Here is a 14,532-nt window from a genome sequence, read left to right as displayed (position 1 = left end):
GCTACTATACCTACTGTGATTGATACTATACTTGCTACTGTGCTTGCTACTATACCTACTGTGATTGATACTATACTTGCTACTGTGCTTTCCACTATACTTGCTACTGTGCTTGCTACTGTGCTCGCTACTATACCTACTGTGCTTGATACTATACTTGCTGCTGTGCTTGCTACTATACCTACTGTGATTGATACTATACTTGCTACTGTGCTTGCTACTATACTTGCTACTGTCCTTGCTACTATACTTGCTCCAGTACTTGCTAGTATACTAGCTACTGTGCTTGCTACTGTGCTTGCTACTGTCCTTGCTACTATACTTGCTCCAGTACTTGCTAGTATACTAGCTACTGTTCTTGCTACAGTGCTTGCTCCAGTACTTGCTAGTATACTAGCTACTGTGCTTGCTCCAGTACTTGCTAGTATACTAGCTACTGTGCTTGCTACTGTGCTTGCTCCAGTACTCGCTGCAGCACTCGCCATGTTCCATGGCGTTCTTGGTAGAATCGTAGTCCTGCACCAGACGTCTACTCTTGGTGGTATCGGAGTCATCTGGAAGAAAATGGTGCTTCACCTTCTGGCCGAGGACCACCGCCTCATCCTGCTTCTTCTCTGAGGGCAGAACACATCACGGCAGTCCAATATCATCACAAAACTGACAAGTATCGCATGTTATATGCCAGCGGGATTACTTGGGTATGATATCATGTGCGATACAAGCAATCCTGCAGGGTGTTTGCTTGTGTGTGATATCATGTGCGAAACAATCAGTCCTGCAGGGTGCTTACTTGTGTCTGTCTGTCTGTCTGTCTGTCTGTCTGTCTGTCTGTCTGTGTGTGTGTCTGTCTAACTGTCCTCCAATAATTACACAATTTCACTCATTTTACTAAAGTCGTTTCCAAAAGATAAAGGTGCTACTCGGAGCTAGCAGCTACCCAGCAGCTAAGCGCACAATCTGGACGTAGGTAATAATCCTGGAAGCACATTTGTCAACAAGTATCACATAATCGGAGTTGCTAAATCCACCAACAAAGTCTCCAAGGCAGACTAGAAAGTGTCCAGTAACAAGCGTGTCCGCATCAATCCTCATATTGCGTCATGAGCTAAACTCAACGTGTTGACGCTGAATGAAAACACTTTGCTTAAAGACATGTTTGCTTAAAGACACGTTTGCTTAAAGACATATTTGCTTAAAGACACGAGGACATGTTTGCTTAAAGACACGAGGACATGTTTGCTTAAAGACACGAGGACATGTTTGCTTAAAGACACGAGGACATGTTTGCTTAAAGACACGAGGACATGTTTGCTTAAAGACACGAGGACATGTTTGCTTAAAGACACGAGGACACGTTTGCTTAAAGACACGAGGACACGTTTGCTTAAAGACACGAGGACACGTTTGCTTAAAGACACGAGGACACGTTTGCTTAAAGACATGAGGACACGTTTGCTTAAAGACATGAGGACACGTTTGCTTAAAGACACGAGGACACGTTTGCTTAAAGACACGAGGACACGTTTGCTTAAAGACACGAGGACACGTTTGCTTAAAGACATGAGGACACGTTTGCTTAAAGACACGAGGACACGTTTGCTTAAAGACACGAGGACACGTTTGCTTAAAGACACGAGGACACGTTTGCTTAAAGACACGGGGACATGTTTGCTTAAAGACACGAGGACACGTTTGCTTAAAGACACGAGGACACGTTTGCTTAAAGACACGGGGACATGTTTGCTTAAAGACACGAGGACATGTTTGCTTAAAGACACGAGGACACGTTTGCTTAAAGACACGGGACATGTTTGCTTAAAGACACGAGGACATGTTTGCTTAAAGACACAAGGACATGTTTGCTTAAAGACACGGGACATGTTTGCTTAAAGACACGAGGACATGTTTGCTTAAAGACACGAGGACATGTTTGCTTAAAGACATGAGGACTTTTAATTTTTGGGGGCTCCAGACGGATTTGTTTTTGTATTTTTGGTCCAATATGGCTCTTTCAACATTTTGGGGTGCCGACCCCTGCTATTGAATAATACTATATAATATAATATGATATAATTTACTATAACATAATATAAGTTAATACAATACTACATAAGACAATTTAATACAAAAGAATACATGATATAAAATAATATCATTTACATATCATTTCATATTTCCTCTTACCAGCCAACTGGACTGCAGCTTTCACATTGTCCGCCTCAGCAATCTGCGAAAATATCAATATTTACAAACATTATCCATATTATATATATATATATATATATAAATATATATATATATATATATATATATATAATTAGCTTGTGTTTTGATGTGTGTGTAGCATCATTTTAATAATGAGACATATTTACTACTGTATGTGTTGATAAATGTGCACTGTCCCTTTAAATCAGGGGTGTCCAAACTTTTTCCACAGAGGGCCGCACACAGAAAAATGAAAGCATGCGGGGGCCATTTTGATATTTTTCATTTTCAAACCATAACAAAATATATGGATTTTTAAAACTTATTTTACCTTTAGGGGTCTCGGGGACCATAAATGGTCTCAGTTATTAAAATGTTAAAAATAAGTCCAATGTTTATTATTTTTATTTATTTAATGCTAACAGTAAATCTCTATATCCATCCATCCATCCATTTTCTACCGCTTATTCCCTTTTGGGGTCGCTGGCGCCTATCTCAGCTACAATCGGGCGGAAGGCGGGGTACACCTTGGACAAGTCGCCACCTCATCGCAGGGCCAACACAAATAGACAGACAAAATCTCTATATCAACTTTAAAAATTTTTTTTTTTTTTATGGCATTTCTGTCAAAAACGTCTTTGTTTTTTTTAATAGTAAAACTGAAATATGCAGTATTTAGTAATTACAGCCCTAAAAGATCAATAATGCAGGACACCATTGATTTGAAATATTTTATATTTTTGAATAATCACAGTGAAAAGATAAATAAAATACCACTAAATATATTTTGGATCCAAAAAGTGCCACACTGAGTGAAACATTTTTATTAGGTGTTTTTTTTTTTACTTTAAAAACTTAAGTTACGAGAGCAACTTCAGATATATCTGTCAATTTTACGTTTGAACTATTTTGTTTGTTTTATGCTCTTTTGTCAAAGAAAACTTTGTTTTTCTATGGCAACTGCACAATATATGCAATATTTACCTCATAAAGCATTTTAAAGAGAAATCATTGAACTAATTGGAGTTTTGAAAATAATTCATCATAACATGGATTTTGTCATTAATTTTTGTTTTGAGCAAAGGCAAAAAAATAAAATAAAAATAAATTGATTGATTGAAACTTGTATGAGTAGATTGCACAGTACAGTACATATTACACACAGTACAGTACATATTTCCTATTTATATATATATATATATATATATATATATATATATATATATATATATATATAAAATACTTGAATTTCAGTAAATTCTAGCTGTATATATATATATATATAAAATAAATACTTGTCCATCCTTGTTTTTCTAACTATATGCATGTACAGTAGATGGCAGTATTGTCAAAAATTACCATGAATTGATTAACGTGGACCCCGACTTAAACAAGTTAAAAAACGTATTGGGGTGTTACCATTTAGTGGTCAATTGTACGGAATATGTACTGTACTGTGCAATCTACTAATAAAAGTTTCAATCAATGCTGTTTACGGCAGACGAACTGCTTTACGGTAGACGAAAACGTGACTGCTGTTGTTGTGTGTTGTTGCCGCGCTGGGAGGATGTTAATGAGACTGCCTAACAATAAACCCACATTATTATATATATATATATATATATATATATATATATATATATATATATATATATAATAAATACTTGTCCATCCTTGTTTTTCTAACTATATGCATGTACAGTAGATGGCAGTATTGTCAAAAATGACCATGAATTGATTAACGTGGACCCCGACTTAAACAAGTTAAAAAACTTATTGGGGTGTTACCATTTAGTGGTCAATTGTACGGAATATGTACTGTACTGTGCAACCTACTAATAAAAGTTTCAATCAATCAATCAATCAATGCTGTTTACGGGAGACGAACTGCTTTACGGTAGACGAAAACGTGACTGCTGTTGTTGTGTGTTGTTGCCGGACGTTAATGAGACTGCCTAACAATAAACCCACATAAGCAAGAACTCGCCCTTGATCATTCTACAGTTAGTCATTGGGCAAACATGCTTTGGGAAAGCGGATGTGAAAACAGCATCCGGTCCGCATGGAGCTGGAGGGGGCGTGGCCTCCAGCGCCGTCTGAATTTTGGGAGATTTTCGGGAGAAAATTTGTCCCGGGAGGTTTTCGGGAGAGGCGCTGAATTTGGAGAGTCTCCCGGAAAATCCGGGAGGGTTGGCAAGTATGCTAAATGGTAACACCCGGATACATTTTTCAACTTGTTTAAGTCGGAGTCCACGTCCATCAATTCATGGTAAAGTCACTTTTTACATGGTAAAGTAAAGACAAAAGAAAAAAAAACAGCCTGCATGGCAGCTTTGTGTCAACATTGCAACTTTTTCTCCACAGATTTCACCTCATTACAATGTTTTTATTTCATTTTTGCAATAGCATTTCCAGAATGTGTGGCGGGCTGGCAAACAATTAGATGCGGGCCGCACTTTGGACACCCTGCCTGAAGTCAAGAAAGCAAGAAAGTGAGAGAGCCTCACCTGATCTTCAGGTAATCTTTCTCCCGTCAGCAGGCCATCGTGCAAGAATTGATCTGACAACAAACAGAAAACTTGTTATTGAATTGCACATCTTTATTACTGACTTGATGTTACACACATGCACGCTGCACCCCCCCCCCCCTCTTGTCTCCCCACCACCCCCCCACCCCGCCAGACCTTAATCGGATTATCAAAGAAAAGCTTAAAGTGAGTCGAAAATAGAACACATGCGTCTTAACTTTAGCCAGCGCATTTAGCCTCCATCCATGGAAACAACATCCACATTCATTATGACTCAAGTGTAAATAATAAACAACATCCACAATAATTAGAAGTGAAGTGTGAATAATAAACGACATCCACAATAATTAGAAGTGAAGTGTAAATAATAAACAACATCAACATTAATTAGAAGTGAACTGTAAATAATAAACAACATCCACAATAATTAGAAGTGAAGTGTAAATAATAAACAACATCCACATTCATTATAAATGAAGTGTGAATAATAAACAACATCCACAATAATTAGAAGTGAAGTGTAAATAATAAACAACATCAACATTAATTAGAAGTGAACTGTAAATAATAAACAACATCCACAATAAATAGAAGTGAAGTGTAAATAATAAACAACATCCACATTCATTATAAATGAAGTGTGAATAATAAACAACATCCACAATAATTAGAAGTGAAGTGTAAATAATAAACAACATCAACCATAATTATAAGTGAAGTGTAAATAATAAACAACATCAACATTAATTAGAAGTGAAGTGTAAATAATAAACAACATCCACATTCATTACAACTCAAGTGTAAATAATAAACGACATCCACAATAAATAGAAGTGAAGTGTAAATAATAAACATCCACAATAATTAGAAGTGAAGTGTAAATAATAAACATCCACAATAAATAGAAGTGAAGTGTAAATAACAAACAACATCAACATTAATTAGAAGTGAAGTGTAAATAATAAACAACATCCACATTAATTAGAAGTGAAGTGTAAATAATAAACAACATCCACAATAATTAGAAGTGAAGTGTAAATAATAAACGACATCCACAATAATTAGAAGTGAAGTGTAAATAATAAACAACATCCACAATAATTGAAGTGAAGTGTAAATAATAAACAACATCCACATTCATTATAACTCAAGTGTAAATAATAAACAACATCCACAATAATTAGAAGTGAAGTGTAAATAATAAACAACATCCACAATAATTAGAAGTGAAGTGTAAATAATAAACAACATCCACATTCATTACAACTCAAGTGTAAATAATAAACGACATCCACAATAAATAGAAGTGAAGTGTAAATAATAAACAACATCCACAATAATTAGAAGTGAAGTGTAAATAATAAACAACATCCAAAATAATTGAAGTGAAGTGTAAATAATAAACAACATCCACATTCATTATAACTCAAGTGTAAATAATAAACAACATCCACAATAATTGAAGTGAAGTGTAAATAATAAACAACATCCACATTCATTATAACTCAAGTGTAAATAATAAACAACATCCACAATAATTAGAAGTGAAGTGTAAATAATAAACAACATCCACATTCATTATAACTCAAGTGTAAATAATAAACAACATCCACAATAATTAGAAGTGAAGTGTAAATAATAAACAACATCCACAATAATTAGAAGTGAAGTGTAAATAATAAACAACATCCACATTCATTACAACTCAAGTGTAAATAATAAACGACATCCACAATAAATAGAAGTGAAGTGTAAATAATAAACAACATCCACAATAATTAGAAGTGAAGTGTAAATAATAAACAACATCCACATTCATTATAACTCAAGTGTAAATAATAAACAACATCCACAATAATTAGAAGTGAAGTGTAAATAATAAACAACATCAACATTAATTAGAAGTGAACTGTAAATAATAAACAACATCAACAATAATTAGAAGTGAAGTGTAAATAATAAACAACATCCACAATAAATAGAAGTGAAGTGTAAATAATAAACAACATCCACAATAATTAGAAGTGAAGTGTAAATAATAAACATCCACATATTTAGAAGTGAAGTGTAAATAATAAACAACATCCACATTCATTACAACTCAAGTGTAAATAATAAACGACATCCACAATAAATAGAAGTGAAGTGTAAATAATAAACATCCACAATAATTAGAAGTGAAGTGTAAATAATAAACAACATCAACAAAAATTAGAAGTGAAGTGTAAATAATAAACAACATCAACAAAAATTAGAAGTGAAGTGTAAATAATAAACAACATCCACAATAATTCGAAGTGAAGTGTAAATAATAAACAACATCCACAATAAATAGAAGTGAAGTGTAAATAATAAACAACATCCACAATAATTAGAAGTGAAGTGTAAATAATAAACAACATCCACAATAATTAGAAGTGAAGTGTAAATAATAAACAACATCCACAATAATTAGAAGTGAAGTGTAAATAATAAACAACATCAACATTAATTAGAAGTGAAGTGTAAATAATAAACAACATCAACAATAATTAGAAGTGAAGTGTAAATAATAAACATCCACAATAATTAGAAGCGAAGTGTAAATAATAAACAACATCAACAATAATTATAAGTGAAGTGTAAATAATAAACAACATCCACAATAATTAGAAGTGAAGTGTAAATAATAAACAACATCCACAATAATTAGAAGTGAAGTGTAAATAATAAACAACATCCACAATAATTAGAAGTGAAGTGTAAATAATAAACAACATCAACATTAATTAGAAGTGAAGTGTAAATAATAAACAACATCAACAATAATTAGAAGTGAAGTGTAAATAATAAACATCCACAATAATTAGAAGCGAAGTGTAAATAATAAACAACATCAACAATAATTATAAGTGAAGTGTAAATAATAAACAACATCCACAATAATTAGAAGTGAAGTGTAAATAATAAACATCCACAATAAATAGAAGTGAAGTGCAGTGAAGAAGAAGACTGTGAAAATGAAGATAAGAATGTGTAATAAATAATAAGCAGTTTGTCAAGAAAAGTTGATGTTTTTGATGGCAACTTTGTCAATTGGCTAATTGATAAGAGTGGAATGATGATTTGCTCCTCCGTCCGTTTTCTACCGCTTGTCCCTCAGGGATTGCAGGTAAGAATGGTGATGTTTGAAAAGGCCAACTCACCCTCGCCGGATGTTGTCGGCGCGGGAAACGCGGAGGTTCGCCACCAGAAGAGCAGGAGATGAAAGAAGACGCCGACGTGTTTGGACGCCATCATGGCCGCAAAAAACGCGCGGATGGAATCTGTCAAAGAAATCTGAAAGCCGCTCGTCGAGGTGCAAAGACGGAGATGTTCAGCATCACTGCCAGCCTCGGACAGCTGACTGGGGGCGGGGCCTGACGCGCCACTGGGGGCGGAGCCTGACGCTGGAGAGAGCGTCGAGGCGGAAAGAGAGTCTGTGACGTCACCGTGTTTGGCCGTTGAAGTCGAAAACGGAGCCTTATATATAAACATAATATAAACATTATCTAAAGTCTACATAATGTTTATATTGTTGTTTGACTTACTGTTTGTAATTGTTGAAATTTATAAATAAACCTTTAAAAAAAAAAAAACGGAGCCTTTAAAGCAGGGGTGTCCAAACTTTTTCCACAGAGGTCCGCACACGGGAAAATGCATTTTCATTTTCGAACCACAACAAAATATATGGATTTTTTTTTAACCCTTAGGGCTCCTGGGGAGCATAGAGGGTCTCAGCCACTAAAATCTTCAAAATAAGTCAAATTATTATTATTATTTTTTATTTAATGCTTACAGTAAATCTATATCAACTTGAGGTTGATATCAAAGTAAAACGAATAAGGTTTTACGCCTTTTCTGTCAAAAACAACTTTGTTTTTTATAGTAAAATTGAAATATGGAGTATTTAGATAGATAGATTGATAGTACTTTATTGATTCCTTCAAGGCCTACTGAAATGAGATGTTCTTATTTAAACGGGGATAGCAGGTCCATTCTATGTGTCATACTTGATCATTTCCCCATATTGCCATATTTTTGCTGAAAGGATTTAGTAGAGAACATCCACGATAAAGTTGTCAACTTTTGGTCGCTAATAAAAAAGCCTTGCCTGTACCGGAAGTAGCAGACGATGTGCGCGTGACGTCACGGGTTGTGGAGCTCCTCACATCCTCACATTGTTTACAATCATGGCCACCAGCGGCGAGAGCGATTCGGACCGAGAAAGCGACAATTTCCCCATTAATTTGAGCGAGGATGAAGGATTCGTGGATGAGGAAAGTTAGAGTGAAGCACTGGGAGCGATTCAGATGTTATTAGACACATTTACTAGGATAATTCTGGAAAATCCCTTATCTGCTTATTGTGTTACTAGTGTTTTAGTGAGATTATATGGTCATACCTGAAAGTCGGAGGGGTGTGGTGACCGCCAGTGTCTCTGAGTGAAGCCATGGAGGAGCCAAGAAAGTCGCAGCTGCCTCTTTGACAAGCTCCGCTCATGTTTACGGTGAGAGCTGACTTATTACCACAATTTTCTCACCGAAACCTGCCGGTTGACATGTGGTAGAGAAACATGTTTGCTCGACCGCTCTGTTCCATATTAAAGCTTCACAACAAACAAGGGAAACACTTTCTGTGTTTGTGTTGCTAAAGGCAGCTGCAATCCACCGCTTTCCACCAACAGCATTCTTCTTTGACGTCTCCAATATTAATTGAAAAAAATTGCAAAATATACAGCAACACAGATGTACAAAATACTGTGTAATTATGCGATTAAAGCACACTTTTAGCCATGAGTGGTGCTGGGATAAAATGTCCGCTCCAACCAAAAACGTCACAAAAAGGCGTCAACGTAAGCGTCATCATTTTTCAACAGGATACCTCGCGGGAAATTTAAAGTTGCAATTTAGTAAACTAAAGCGGCCGTATTGGCATGTGTTGCAATGTCAATATTTCATCTTTGATATATAAACTATCAGACTGCGTGGTGGCTAGTAGTGGCTTTCAGTAGGCCTTTCAGAAGAGTTCCTTTATTTAGCAATTAAAGCCCTCATAGATCAATAATGTAGGACACCATTGATTTTAATTATTTCATATTTTTAAGTAATCACAGTGAAAAGTGAAATAAAATCCTACTAAATATATTTGAGATCCAAAAGGTTCCCCACTCTGTCAGGCTCGCCCCTGACAGTTTGTTTGTGTTTTAGTTTTTCCTGTGTGTGTAGTATTTTCTGTCTTTAGTTCCTGTCAGCGCTCTTATTTTGTCTCTTTCCTGTCTTTCTCCCTGAGTGCTGTGTCCCCCCCAGCTGCTGCTGATTGGCACCTGGCCACACCTGGTGTCAATCAGCCCGCTCCTATTTTAGAGCTGTCTTCCCATCCAGTCAGGGCTGGATTATTGTCTTGTCAATGTCATTTTCTACTTGTCCTTCCTACCGCTCGTGTGATTGCAGCGTAGCCGTAAGCTATATTTGGTAGATGTTTGTAGCTTGATGTTTTTTTGTTCCCTGCTTCCCATTTGTTTGTTCATAGCGTAGTTTGTTATCCGACTCCTGCACACCTTTTGTTTGTACCCTTGGTTTTGTTTTGTTTTAGTGTTTAAATTAAAACCATGTTTTCTTACTCAATGCTTGCCTCCTTTTCTGCATCTTGGGGTTCGTCACAAACTAACTCCGACACACTCGTAAAGTGATACATTTTTTATTAGTTTTCTTTTTACTTTTAGAACTTTGATTTCAAAATCAACTTCCGATATATCTGTCGATTTTAAGTTTGAACTATTATCTTGTTTGTTTTATGCTCTTTTGTCCAAACTTTGATGTTTCTATATGGCAACCACACAACATATGAATATTTTTTTCTCACGTAAAATATTTTAAAGTGATAATTTTTAAGTAATAATTCTTTTTTTTCTTGAGCAATGGAAAAAAAAAAGAAAAGAAAGACAAAAGGAACAAAAAAACTGCCTGCACGGCAGCTTTGTGTCAACATTGCCACTTTTTCTCATTAGTTTTCACCTCATTACACTTTTTTGAAATGTTTTTTTTAATTTTTGCGATACTATTAATTTTGCAATTTTCGCAGAATGTGTGGCAATTAGCTGCGTGCCGCAAATGGACCCCGGAGCCGCGCTTTGGACACCCCTGGGTTTAAAGCATCCATCCATTTTCTACCACTTATTCCCTGGTGCCTATCTCAGCTACAATCGGGCGGAAGGCGGCGTACACCTTGGACAAGTTGCCCCCTCATCACAGGGCCAACACAGATAGACAGACAACATTCACACTCACATTCACACACTAGGGACCATTTAGTGTTGCCAAGCAACCTATCCCCAGGTGCATGTCTTTGGAGGTGGGAGGGGCCTATCCCCAGGTGCATGTCTTTGGAGGTGGGAGGAGCCTATCCCCAGGTGCATGTCTTTGGAGGTGGGAGGGGACTCTCCCCAGGTGCATGTCTTTGGAGGTGGGAGGGCCTCTCCCCAGGTGCATGTCTTTGGAGGTGGGAGGGGCCTCTCCCCAGGTGCATGTCTTTGGAGGTGGGAGGGGCCTATCCCCAGGTGCATGTCTTTGGAGGTGGGAGGAGCCTATCCCCAGGTGCATGTCTTTGGAGGTGGGAGGGGACTCTCCCCAGGTGCATGTCTTTGGAGGTGGGAGGGCCTCTCCCCAGGTGCATGTGTTTGGAGGTGGAAGGGGCCTGTCCCCAGGTGCATGTCTTTGGAGGTGGGAGGGGCCTATCCCCAGGTGCATGTCTTTGGAGGTGGGAGGGCCTCTCCCCAGGTGCATGTGTTTGGAGGTGGAAGGGGCCTGTCCCCAGGTGCATGTCTTTGGAGGTGGGAGGGGCCTCTCCCCAGGTGCATGTCTTTGGAGGTGGGAGGGGCCTGTCCCCAGGTGCATGTCTTTGGAGGTGGGAGGGCCTCTCCCCAGGTGCATGTCTTTGGAGGTGGGAGGGGCCTGTCCCCAGGTGCATGTCTTTGGAGGTGGGAGGGGCCTCTCCCCAGGTTAATGTCTTTGGAGGTGGGAGGGGCCTGTCCCCAGGTGCATGTCTTTGGAGGTGGGAGGGCCTCTCCCCAGGTGCATGTCTTTGGAGGTGGGAGGGGCCTGTCCCCAGGTGCATGTCTTTGGAGGTGGGAGGGGCCTCTCCCCAGGTGCATGTCTTTGGAGGTGGGAGGGGCCTCTCCCCAGGTGCATGTCTTGGGAGGTGGGCGGGGCCTCTCCCCAGGTGCATGTGTTTGGAGGTGGGTGGAACCCACGCATTCACAGGGAGAACATGCAAACTCCACACAGAAAGATCCCGAGCCTGGGATTGAACCCAGGACTACTCAGGAACTTCGTATTGTGAGGCACACGCACTAACCCCTCTTACACCGTGCTGCCTGATTTAAAACATGATCTAATGAATTGATTGATCGACTTTACAATCATATTCTATCTTGATTTAAAACATAATTTGATGAATTAACCCCCTGGGAGGGAGGGGAACAGCGAGCAGCAGCGGGGGGCCGCGCCCGGGAATCATTTTTGGTGAATTAACCCCCAATTCCAAGCCTTGATGCTGAGTGACATTATTGCATGCATGTCAACTTAAACAAGCTCTAATGCGCCTGAAATAGTTTATATTTGTTTTTATGCTCTCCCTCATTGTTAGAATGTGGCCATCAAATGTTAGCTTTGGGTCCAAAATAACACTCAAATATTTACATTCCTTTGCCTGCTCTATTTTATTTGGATTCATGTTGACCTGAATTTCATTAAATGATTGTTTTTTTTTTCACAGGGAAACATATTGAGACTGTTTTGTTATCATTTAGGGATAAGAAGTTCTTTTGAAGCCATGTTGGTAAATTTTTGTTTAATATCTGTGAAGCCTGTGGATAAATGTTTGTTTCATATCTCTGAAGCCATGTAGATAAATGTTTGTTTAATATCTGTGAAGCCTGTGAATAAATGTTTGTTTAATATCTCTGAAGCCATGTGGATAAATGTGTGTTTAATATCTGTGAAGCCATGTGGATAAATGTTTGTTTAATATCTGTGAAGCCTGTGAATAAATGTTTGTTTAATATCTCTGAAGCCATGTGGATAAATGTTTGTTTAATATCTGTGAAGCCTGTGAATAAATGTTTCTTTAATATCTCTGAAGCCATGTGGATAAATGTTTGTTTAATATCTCTGAAGCCATGTAGATAAATGTTTGTTTAATATCTGTGAAGCCTGTGAATAAATGTTTGTTTAATATCTCTGAAGCCATGTGGATAAATGTGTGTTTAATATCTGTGAAGCCATGTGGATAAATGTTTGTTTAATATCTGTGAAGCCTGTGAATAAATGTTTGTTTAATATCTCTGAAGCCATGTGGATAAATGTTTGTTTAATATCTGTGAAGCCTGTGAATAAATGTTTGTTTAATATCTCTGAAGCCATGTGGATAAATGTTTGTTTAATATCTGTGAAGCCTGTGAATAAATGTTTGTTTAATATCTCTGAAGCCATGTGGATAAATGTGTGTTTAATATCTCTGAAGCCATGTGGATAAATGTTTGTTTAATATATCTGAAGCCATGTGGATAAATGTTTGTTTCATATCTCTGAAGCCATGTGGATAAATGTTTGTTTGATATCTCTGAAGCCTGTGGATAAATGTTTGTTTAATATCTGTGAAGCCTGTGAATAAATGTTTGTTTAGTATCTCTGAAGCCATGTGGATAAATGTTTGTTTGATATCTCTGAAACCTGTGGATAAATGTTTGTTTAATATATCTGAAGCCATGTGGATAAATGTTTGTTTAATGTCTCTGAAGCCATGTTGATAAATGTTTGTTTAATATCTCTGAATCCTGTGGATAAATGTTTGTTTAATATCTCTGAAGCCATGTGGATAAACGTTTGTTTGATATCTCTGAAGCCTGTGGATAAATGTTTGTTTAATATTTCTGAAGCCTGTGGATAAATGTTTGTTTAATATCTCTAAAGACATGTGGATAAATGTTTGTTTATTATCTCTGAAGCCATGTGGATAAACGTTTGTTTGATATCTCTGAAGCCATGTGGATAAATGTTTGTTTGATATCTCTGAAGCCATGTGGATAAATGTTTGTTTAATATATCTGAAGCCATGTGGATAAATGTTTGTTTAATATCTCTGAAGCCATGTGGATAAATGTTTGTTTAATATCTCTGAAGCCATGTGGATAAATGTTTGTTTAATATCTCTGAAGCCATGTGGATAAATGTTTGTTTGATACCTCTGAAGCCATGTGGATAAATGTTTGTTTGATATCTCTGAAGCCTGTGAATAAATGTTTGTTTAATATCTCTGAAGCCTGTGAATAAATGTTTGTTTAGTATCTCTGAAGCCATGTGGATAAATGTTTGTTTGATATCTCTGAAACCTGTGGATAAATGTTTGTTTAAAATATCTGAAGCCATGTGGATTAATGTTTGTTTAATATCCCTGAAGCCATGTTGATAAATGTTTGTTTAATGTCTCTGAAGCCATGTTGATAAATGTTTGTTTAATATCTCTGAATCCTGTGGATAAATGTTTGTTTAATATATCTGAAGCCATGTGGATAAATGTTTGTTTAATGTCTCTGAAGCCATGTTGATAAATGTTTGTTTAATATCTCTGAATCCTGTGGATAAATGTTTTTTTAATATCTCTGAAGCCATGTGGATAAATGTTTGTTTAATATCTCTGAAGCCATGTGGATAAATGTTTGTTTAATGTCTCTGAAGCCTGTGGATAAATGTTTGTTTAATGTCTCTGAAGCCTGTGAATA

At 37.0% G+C, this 14,532-nt stretch overlaps 1 protein-coding gene across 2 annotated transcripts in view; it reads right to left on the bottom strand.

Moving 5' to 3' along the window:
* The window catches only part of scg3 (secretogranin III), a 50,952-nt gene extending 42,827 nt beyond the window's left edge, over positions 1–8,125 (bottom strand). For both annotated transcript variants that reach the window (XM_061887547.1, XM_061887548.1), the window contains exons 1-4: positions 7,919–8,125; positions 4,713–4,765; positions 2,185–2,227; positions 483–614 (exon numbers count right to left, since the gene is read on the bottom strand). In XM_061887547.1, coding sequence (XP_061743531.1) covers positions 483–614; positions 2,185–2,227; positions 4,713–4,765; positions 7,919–8,012 — 322 coding nt within the window. In that variant the 5' untranslated portion in view covers positions 8,013–8,125. The remainder of the gene's footprint in view (positions 1–482; positions 615–2,184; positions 2,228–4,712; positions 4,766–7,918) is intronic.
* Positions 8,126–14,532: the final 6,407 nt, after the last annotated feature.

This window comes from Nerophis ophidion, linkage group LG25, assembly GCF_033978795.1.
Source record: "Nerophis ophidion isolate RoL-2023_Sa linkage group LG25, RoL_Noph_v1.0, whole genome shotgun sequence".
Lineage (NCBI taxonomy): Eukaryota > Metazoa > Chordata > Actinopteri > Syngnathiformes > Syngnathidae > Nerophis > Nerophis ophidion.
This window is presented reverse-complemented; position numbering and strand designations above follow the sequence as displayed.